The following is a 10,985-nucleotide window of genomic DNA, read 5'->3' as shown; positions in this document are numbered from 1 at the left end:
ACACACACACACACACACACACACACACACACACACATTTGCATATAAAACGTGTGTGTGTGTGTGTGTGTGTGTGTGTGTGTGTGTGTGTGTGTGTGTGTGTGTGTGTGTGTGTGTGTGTGTGTGTGTGTGTGTGTGTGTGTGTGTGTGTGCGCTGTCGGTGCGCAGATTTTCTCCAACGAGGGGGAGTTCAGGAGCCGTTTTGGGGTCAGGGGTCGGTCGCCGGGGCAACTCCAGCGCCCCACGGGCGTGGCCGTGCACCCGAGCGGTGACATCATCATCGCCGACTACGACAACAAGTGGGTCAGCATCTTCTCCAGCGAGGGCAAGTTCAAGGTCAGCGAGACAACATGTGGTGGAAAAAGGACTCGCATTGGTTTTAGCTTGAGTAAAGGTGTCAATACTGCCATGTAGGACAGTGGGTCCCAAAGTGGGCTCCGGGGACCCCTAGGGGTCCTTGAGGGAGTATATCAAAGTATATATTTGTGTCTGAGATGTAGTGGAGTAAAGTATGCCTATACAGAAAGTACAGAAAATTGGAAATACTCCAGTAGTATAAGTAAAAAAAGAAAACTCAAAATTGTACTTAAGTACAGTACTTAATAAATGTACTTTACACCACTGGTGACAACCTGTGCAAGGCACTGCCGTGTCATCTGGGAGGGACGGAGGTGGAATTAATTAGAGGGGATTTAACTAGTTAGGAGCCATTAAAAGCGTGAAAGCATCTGTGTAACCACTTTAACCATTTTTATACTATATACTTTTCTGTATAACTGTATATCAAACCGTGTTAATGTTTCAATCACACAATTTTTTTTTCTTAACTTAACAAGTTGTTTTTCAAAATTGTAATGCAATTTATAATTTATAAATGACTTAACCCATTTTGACCTGAGATCAGATTCTAAAAATGTCTTCTACATCCCGACAGTTTCTGAAAAAGCTATGTTTCTATGTCAGTCGTTCTTCGATTTTTCAAAAATAGCAGACCTACAAGCTCGTAGCGCGCCACTCGGTGGCGCGCTATGAGCTTGTAGATCTGCTATTTTTCAATAGCTAAAGCATAACATAATGCTAACACCAAAAGGGGTTCCCGCCCAAAATGTTAATTGTCTTTCCTTGGTTGACTCTATACTGCCCGGCGTCAGACCAAACTGGGCTCTGGTAGGCTGATGGGGCCAAAGGGCGTGTCCGTGGACCAGAATGGGAACGTGATCGTGGTGGACAACAAGGCATGCACCGTGTTCATCTTCCAACCCACTGGCAAGCTGCTCAGCAAGTTCGGCAGTCGCGGCAACGGCGACAAACAGTTTGCAGGTAGCAGTGTTGATTTTGGCAGCCAGTTTTGATTTCAGTTTTAGTCATATATAGTCTTTTGAATGATTTTAATTTAATTTTAGTCACATTTTACTCACCTGGAATGTTTTGGTGTTAGTCTGGTTTTAGTCGACTAAATATCATAAGATTTTGTAGTTGACTTAAAGCTACAGTTGATTTAGTCGACTAAAATGTATTTTGGCGGGCCTTGATGCCGTCAGAAATGGCTGATTTTACACTTCAGATCTACAAGCTCACAACGCGTTGACGCATTGCGAGCTTGTAGATCTGCTATTTTCAGCATGTAACCAGGCATAAAATGACTTGTCTTTTAGTTCTACTGGATCTCTTCTCCACTATTAACCCTCCCTAACATTTTAGTCTTGTTTTTATTTGTTGACGAAATTGTCAATATATTTAGTCTTAGTTCTCATGGCTTAGTTTTCATTTAGTTTCCGGTACGACGAACATTTTTCGTCATAGTATTAGTGGACAAAATCAACAATGGCAGGTACTGTACTGTACTGTACTGTACTGTACTGTACTGTACTGTACTGTACTGTACTGTACTGTACTGTACTGTACTGTACTGTACTGTACTGTACTGTACTGAAGGCGATTACAATGAGTTTAAAGCATAGTGTAAGTTGTATATTTTATGGTTGAAACAAAATGTTTTTGGTGAAAATGTTGAAGCTTAATATTCTGATCAGTAGTCATTGCTCTAGTGTTGGTTCAATAACAGGGATCTGCAATCTGTCCCAGCTCTTTAGTAAACACATTTCATCCAAGCAGGAGAGAGTGTACAACTTCATAAGCTTCAATTTCATAGTGTTCCAGACAGTTCACATTTTGTCTGCTCATTTATTTCAATTGTCAATTAAGTACTATAGACGAATAACAGTTTAAGTCCACACTAATTATCCATAATGTATAAATGAGGGATAAGGGGTCAGGACAACTATAGGCCTTTTCGTGGAGCGGTCAGAATACAATTTGGACTTAAACTGTTACTCGTCTATACCTACTGTCTAAGGTCTAAGCCGTAATCCTGGGCGTTTAAGATAATGTTTACTTTAGAGTAAGGGCTAATAGGTTAACTTTAGCTTTTGCTTTTAATGCAACCCGTAAGTCATATTAAAGCACTTTTATAGACGAATTCACAGAGGGGTGCCCTGGGCGCGGCCATTACTGAGGGGTAATCCATGAGGCAGGTGCTCCGTAGGCCAGGTGTAGCTAATCAGTGCTGCTGCGCTTAATGGTACACCTCGGTAATGGCCGCACCCAGGCAAGCCTCTGTGAATTTGTCTATATTGGTGCCATTGTTCAGTTTATTCATGCTGATGGTCACAAGCATGAGAAGGTAATGATCTAACTAGCCTCTTGTCTTCCTGACTCCAGGTCCCCACTTTGCAGCTGTCAACAACAACAATGAAATCATAGTGACCGACTTTCACAATCACTCCGTCAAGGTGCAAGGACTGTTTTATTTGTATTTCATGTTGAAAACGTTGAAAATTATTTGAGATTCTAACCCATTTAGGCCTGAGATCAGATTCTAAAAATGTCTTCTACATCCTGACAGTTTTCTGAAAAAGCTATGTTTCTATGTCAAAACACCAAAAGGGGTTCCCGCCCAAAATGGGCTAAGCTATATCTGCCGTATCTATTCGTTGTTGTTGTTTTTTGCCTTTGTACTCCTCCTCCTTTTCGAGGGCCTATGCACGTGATGTATGATGATAAGAGCGCCCCTCGCGTCACACGAGTGTGATTTTAATTAATAGCATTGCCTCTCCCTTTCACAGAGCATCTACTCTACTATACTGTGTGCCAATGAATGAAGCATTCTGAACTGAATTGCTCTGAACTGCGACCGTCTCTGTTGCCATAGGTGTTCACGCCAGAGGGCGAGCTGGTGCTGAAGTTTGGCTCCAACGGCGAGGGCAACGGACAGTTCAACGCTCCCACCGGAGTCGCCGTCGACGTGAACGGAAACATCATAGTGGCCGACTGGGGAAACAGCCGCATACAGGTACCAGGACTCAGGAGACGGACGGACGGACGGACGGACGGACGGACGGACGGACGGACGGACGGACGTCAGGCAGGCAGGCAGGCAGGCAGGCAGGCAGGCAGGCAGGCAGGCAGGCAGGCAGACAGACAGACAGACAGACAGACAGACAGACAGACAGACAGACAGACAGGCAGGCAGGCAGGCAGGCAGGCAGACAGACAGACAGACAGACAGACAGACAGACAGACAGACAGACAGACAGACAGACAGACAGACAGACAGGCAGGCAGGCAGACAGACAGACAGACAGACAGACAGACAGACAGACAGGTCCTGTATGATGACGGTATAAAAAGAAAATACCAATACAAAAACTCTCCGGAATTGACCCATTAAAACGGGGGAATGCATCTCTGTCATTTTAGATTTTAGCGGTGGCTGTTCAAAAATCGCTGCGAGCTAGACAGTGCATCTGCTATTTTGGGAAAATATTTGAATAATTTTGAATTACGAATGGGTTATATCCATGTATTATTACATTCTCTCTCTCTCTCTGTGCTTTTTTACAAACTGTTAATACAGTATTTAATCAGTCAATCAATCTATCTCCAGGTGTTTGACGGCACCGGCTCCTTCCTGTCCTACATCAACACCTCGGCCGACCCGCTCTACGGTCCCCAGGGACTGGCCCTCACCTCGGACGGACACGTGGTGGTCGCCGACTCCGGGAACCACTGCTTCAAAGTCTACCGCTACCTGCAATGATGGACACACGGACGGACGGACGGACGGACGGACGGGCGGACAGAATGCGTCGGTCGAGATGGAAGGACTGAGTAAGCGAAAGACCCGGTCAACCATATTTCTGAAACTGAGCCTCGATATCTGGCGACGATTTGAAGCAAACATGAAGAAACATATTTTCACGAACAATTGTTTTTGACAATATCGTCAATTTAAATCAAAGCAGAGGCTGCTGAGCAAGAGAGCCGTGCATGTGTGGGATTTTTTTTGGTTGGTGAAAATAATGTTTTTTTACGTTTGCTTCAGTTTTCACTGATTCGGATGCTGCGCCTGCATCCGAATGAAGTGGGATGTGCGAATACTTCCTTTTACATCGACGGATGGATTGAAAAGGGGGAGGGTGAAGAAGAGTGGAGGAATTTGAAATGACGTTCCGAGATGGTTCCCGATGATGTCAAAAAATAAACTACGGATGTAGGTGAACGGGAGGAAGACAAAGAGATGAGACTTTGTCGTCTTTCTATCATAGGAACTCTACGGGAATAATATGTCCTTCAGCATGTTGTGTTGTCACTTGTGGTTAAAGCGGTGCTTCAAATCATCAAAGGACAGATAAGACTCGAAGGAACCGAGGAGAGATGGTTGGGGAGGATGGGTGGAGGAGGAGAAGTGATGGAGGTATGTGAAGAATGGAAGGCTTTCTATCATAGGAACTCTACGGGAATAATATGTCCTTCAGCATGTTGTGTTGTCACTTGTGGTTAAAGCGGTGCTTCAAATCATCAAAGGACAGATAAGACTCGAAGGAACCGAGGAGAGATGGTTGGGGAGGATGGGTGGAGGAGGAGAAGTGATGGAGGTATGTGAAGAATGGAAGGCTTTCTATCATAGGAACTCTACGGGAATAATATGTCCTTCAGCATGTTGTGTTGTCACTTGTGGTTAAAGCGGTGCTTCAAATCATCAAAGGACAGATAAGACTCGAAGGAACCGAGGAGAGATGGTTGGGGAGGATGGGTGGAGGAGGAGAAGTGATGGAGGTATGTGAAGAATGGAAGGCTTTCTATCATAGGAACTCTACGGGAATAATATGTCCTTCAGCATGTTGTGTTGTCACTTGTGGTTAAAGCGGTGCTTCAAATCATCAAAGGACAGATAAGACTCGAAGGAACCGAGGAGAGATGGTTGGGACGGAAGTGATGGAAGTACATTATGTGTAGAATGGAAGGCTGTCGGAGAAAACAGGAGGTGATGTTTTACAGCAGTGGTTCTCAACCTGTGTGTGTCCTTGAGGGGGTTCCAGGTGGTCCCCCCCAACTAAATGATGGAGAGTCGGGAAAACCAAATGGACCCTCAGATCTCTAACTAATACTCTTGAGAGAGTAAAATGATTGCGTGGACTTTTTACGCTCTCAAGAGTTAAATTATTGTTAAATATCTGCATTTACTTGATTGAATTACAAGAAGTCTACACAATTGGAGAATGTAGAAGAATTGGATTGGGTGATCGGAAATCGGGGCCGATCACGTCATTTTCATATGATCGGAATCGGATCAGGAGCCAAAAATTGTGATCGGGACATCCCTATAGTATCAATATTGTATCCATATCATGATATTAGACTGGAAATTGTCCGTGATTTGGGATATTGTACTATTGTGATATTATATGTTCTATAAATATATAAATATCGGATCGGGTAAAATCGGTATCGGCAGATACTCAAAATCTAATGATCGGAATCGGATTGGGAGCAAAAAAACGTGATCGGGACATCCCTATAAGTATTGTTATTTTGATCGTTTCCCTGTCATCTCTCCTAATGGTTACTACATCAAAATTCAATACAGCATGGAAATGTGTACAAAATCGTATCCGACCGCAAAAATAGTCTTGGGTCTTTAACCCATTTTGGCCGGGAACCCCTTTTGGTGTTAGCATTATGTTATGCTTTAGCTATTGAAAAATAGCAGATCTACAAGCTCGTAGCGCGCCACCGAGTGGCGCGCTACGAGCTTGTAGGTCTGCTATTTTTATGAAACGGGTTGAACACCACTGTCTTATAGGAAGCATGCTACGTCCACACCACTTCCTGCGGTGATGGATACACTGACACCACGGCGCGTAAACAGCGCCTCAAACTGTGACTCCGCCCACAATCGGGGGAAGTTGTGATTTGCGCTCGTTCACTGCAATGCAATTTGCGCCATTTTCAAAACAATATTGAGCAGAGTAGCGATTATCAAACGTATTTGCAATGCCATACGTTGAAATATCTGTACGCTACCTCCGCAAGTTAGATAGCATCGGCATAGATGTTTGTCTGTATGTGATTAAGGATTGGACCAAGTTGCATTGGCAGCCAAGAATTCTTACCCCAGGCTAAAACCGGATGTGACGTTTTTGGGCGTTCCTGTCTAGCGTGGTGTCAGTGTATAGACGCAAAAAAAATGGAGGGATGAAAAAAGAGAAAGGCAGGCAGGCGGGGGAACAGATGAAAAGATTGACCAAATGGATGTCGCTCTGCCTTCCTATATCCTGTATAAGAGAAGACATTGGGTTGTCTAAACGGACTAAAAGAGGTCTGTTCATTCATAAAATGTTCCTGGGATATCCCAGAGTGCATTGCTGCACACCACAGTTTAGTTTAATTTGTGCGGGGATTTAAACATCTTAGCCTAGTAGCCAAAAAGTGAACCCGGACATGTTGAGTACACCAACGTTTTATGTTAGAAATGTTTAGTATGGGTCCCCAACACGTAGAAACTGCCGGATGCTAACTTGCATATGTTGAGCAATTTTCACAATTGGCATAATATGTGACCATACCATTAACAACCTATAGAAGGCAAAATATTCAAAATTTCATCATGCTTTATCTAGCATGTGACATGTCAAACTAGGGGGTTTTCATGATGCTGAATCCATTCCAAGCATTAGTTTTGCAAAAGAAACACTCATTGGGCTTAAAATGGCCATGCCCACTTTTTAGCCCAATGAGTGTTTTTTTGCAAAACCAATGCTTGGAATGGATTCAGCATCATGAAAACCCCCTAGTTTGACATGTCACATGCTACATAAAGCATGATGAAATTTTGAATATTTGTTGTGGTTAATGGTATGGTCACATATTATGCCAATTGTGAAAATTGCTCAACATATGCAAGTTAGCATCCGGCAGTTTCTACATGCTGGGGACCCATACTAAACATTTCTAACATAAAGCCTTGGTGTACTCAACATGTCCGGGTTCACAATGGGGCTCTATGCATGGCTACTAGACTATCTATTCACATTTTATTTCAAACAATTTTGCATAAATGGACTGGACGTCATAAACAAAATGATGGTGTCAGTAAAGTACATTTATTTTAATTTGCAGGTTCGGATACTTTCCAACTTGACTACATTTTATGACAGACCCAAGGCAACGACAAATCTTAAAGCCATTGTCCCGCATTTGTAAATTAGGAATGTCTGATTAAGGAATGTGCTGTCCTGCTCATGCTGTGTTCTAGTATTCATAATTGTATTGACAGTAGATTCATCAATAGCCACGATTGCTTGACCGAATGTGTGGGTTGATTGACAAAGCATATCTATCGTATGCTTGGTTCGAGCATTAATCATTTTTATTTTCTTGTAAAAAAATCAGCTTAGAGCGAAGAAATCTATAAATCCGACATCTATATTTGAAAATATGTTTAATATTATATCATAATGTGATATTACAGATGAAAAGGATCAACATGATTGGGAGTCAGTGCTGTTTTCACACCTGTCCTTGCCCAGTATCTCAGCAATGTTAAAGGACCACTTCACCACTTTTCAACATCTCTTCATATAATTGGTCCTCACTAATGTTCATGATAAAACACCACCATTTTTTTCCTACTCAGTCTGTGTCTCATAGGAGGGCTTTGGGCAGTTCGGACACCCATCCACCAGTGACATCATCATTAGGCAGATTTGTATTATCGTGAGAACGAAGGCTTCAACTTTTGCATTGCAACTTTTCAGGAAAAGAAAGCCTGCCGTTTCTCCTATGAGACACAGACTGAGTAGGAAAAAATGGTGGTATTTTATCATGAACATTAGTTAGGACCAATTATAGGAAGAGAAGTTGAAAAGTGGTGAAGTGGTCCTTTAACAAACAATGTCATTGACAGCATACTCAAATTCTCAGATGACATGTAATTCTGTTGTTACAGAGGGTTCTAGAACGCTGTGGATTCAAGATGTACTGGTTGTTGCTCGCCAGCATAACTCACTGAATAGAATGTTTTCCTGTCAATCCCCGGAGAACATTTTGGTAACACTTTATATTAAGGTCGCCTTTGTAATGCATTATGAGCTCATTTATAATGCATTATAATGTGCTTATAAGGCCTTATAACACTCGTTATAAATGTTTGTAATCATGTATAACAACTTATAACCACGTTTATAATGTATTATAAGTGCTGGTCATAATGCATTATTATGCTCAGTGGAACAGCACATTATAACTATTATAACTTAGGTGGTTATAAAGGCACATAGAGAAGTGCTGTAATGTCTGTGTCATAATGCATTATAACCAATGTGTATTAAATGGAATAATGTCTTATAAACATCAATAATATGATATAGCAGGACTTTGAGACCTTTAAGTAAAGTGGCAACATTATTCAATGGTTATTAGCAGTTGTATCATTTTATAATAAGTGAGAAAACTTTGTATGATATGCTATAGCATATTATTGATGTTTATAAGACATTATTCATTCATTCATTCATTAATAAACGCATTGGTTATAATGCATTATGACACAGACAAGTTATAATAGTTATAATGTGCTGTTCCACTGAGCATAATAATGCATTATGACCAGCACTTATAATATGTTATAAACGTGGTTATAAGTTGTTAAACATGATTATAAACATTTATAACGAGTGTTATAATGCCTTATAAGCACATTATAATGCATTATAAATGCGCTATAATGCATTATAAAGACGACCTTAATATAAAGTGTTACCAATATGTTGTTACATATAAGAAGCTAGCCTAGCTAGTGGGAGTAGGTTTGTTACTTACCGCTACCGTTTTCAAAGTGGCGTAACCAAACACACTCAGCATATCAGTATATAGGCGGAGCTCTCAGACCGCCCGGCTATACGCCAGAATACCTATAGAAGCATGCCTGTTGTTTCGAGAGACAGCGAACTCCATCCTCGACTAACGACGACTTCCGCGACGTCATCAATATCGTCGCCCTCCTGGTTGTTTCTGTCGACTCAAGTAGAGCGACAGCTAACTGCAGATGTGAAACAAGTACAGTTTTGATTAGCATTTACGGAATAAACATCATTTATAATACTACTACTACTACTAATACTAATAATTATTATTATTATAATTATTATAATTATTATAATTATTATAATTATTAATAATATTAATATTAATATTATTATTATTAACCACCAACAATGCTCAGAGCATTAACATTAAGAGCCATTAGTAAATAGACATAAATGCACGAAGATGTCACTAATATAGTACTTCATAAACATAATTTACAAACTCCAAAACAACAGTGCTCCTCTTTGTGAGAGCTGTTTGAGTTTATAAATTATTTTATGTAGTTCTACCGTGCCCTCCTATATTTACTTACAATCAAATATTGGAAATCTCCAAGAATTCAAGGCTTTAGAGAGGTGAGTAATCGACAAAACAAAGTCATTGTGGGATGAACTATATCCCTTTTACGTGGTGTTGAATGTGTACAGGTAAACAGCTCTCGACTGGATCTATATTTAGCCAAATATAGTAAGCTTTACTTCCATATTGCAAATCAATAACCTAAAGATTTTGTTTTAATAATGACCCCACATTTGCAGTGCATTGTATGCTTATGTATGTACAGTAAATTAATTGATTTGTGTATTTATTCATGTATTTATTTATTTGATATTGTTATTTTTTACCTCACCATTTATTAATTGTGTTCCATCATGTACATTGGAATTATGAAGTGCCCACTTTTTTATACATTTTGTCTATCATGACTGCTGATTTCTTGCGTTGATTGTCGGCATTTTGATTGCTATTTTCCTGCATTGATTGTCGGAATTTTGTTTGATATAGTTTTTTGTATATCGATTGTTGTAAAAGGATGCCTTGAATCTGTCAATAATGTTCTTATGGTTTCTGTAAAGGAACTTGGCACATATTTTTGGGGGAAAGATGTAATGTTGATATGGCAGTACTTAACCCAACCAATAGCTTAATAGTGTCGATACTACGTCCACACCCCGCTATTACAGATAAGCTATGTACAAATTGATTAACACTGGAATTAATACAAAATGTTAGCAATTGTTAGGCCAGCTTCAAAGCTAAAATTTCAAATTTCTTCTAAGTTAATACATATGGAAAATGTAATACTGTTATCTCCCCGCACTTTTCTGTGCTTAGCCCCGGACTAACATAAGCTAAAGCCTGGAATAGTCCACAAGTGTGTGTTTGCTCAGAGTTTACTGTAAGCCCTGGGCTATAGCTGGTCAATGAGAATTACAACCACTTTTCACATTAATCCTTTTAAGTGTTTCCAGCCAGTTGTTTGTCCAGAACATGACCATGCAGTGTTGCTATAGAATGAAGTTGGTACGAGGCGAACTCACTCCAAAACATGGTAGTGTGAACATTCCCTTAGCAGTGGGCTACAGTAAGTGCAAATGCACCGTAACCTACGGTCAGACATATTCAGGGTTCAGTTTGCTGGCGGAGACTAGGGAGAAATCCATCCATACTGACTATAACATGAGAAATTGTGCAGTTTCTTTGAGGTTTGAATCTAGTCAGGGCCTTTTTTGGTTAAGTCAACCATTGTGTCAGTAATTCACATGAATGTTGCT

The 10,985-nt window shown here is 40.7% G+C and overlaps 1 protein-coding gene across 1 annotated transcript in view; it reads left to right on the top strand.

Moving 5' to 3' along the window:
* The window catches only part of LOC306914369 (uncharacterized protein), a gene marked incomplete at both ends in the record, with an annotated part of 5,320 nt that extends 1,221 nt beyond the window's left edge, over positions 1–4,099 (top strand). The window contains 5 exons of the mRNA XM_079491364.1: positions 169–336; positions 1,152–1,320; positions 2,722–2,792; positions 3,212–3,352; positions 3,947–4,099. Of these exons, the coding sequence (XP_079347490.1) occupies positions 169–336; positions 1,152–1,320; positions 2,722–2,792; positions 3,212–3,352; positions 3,947–4,099 (702 nt within the window). The remainder of the gene's footprint in view (positions 1–168; positions 337–1,151; positions 1,321–2,721; positions 2,793–3,211; positions 3,353–3,946) is intronic.
* Positions 4,100–10,985: the final 6,886 nt, after the last annotated feature.

The sequence above is a fragment of the Electrona antarctica genome (genome assembly GCF_951216825.1).
Source record: "Electrona antarctica genome assembly, chromosome: 21".
NCBI classification, from domain to species: domain Eukaryota; kingdom Metazoa; phylum Chordata; class Actinopteri; order Myctophiformes; family Myctophidae; genus Electrona; species Electrona antarctica.
Note: the sequence above shows the minus strand (reverse complement) of the source record. Positions and strands in the feature narration are given on the sequence as shown.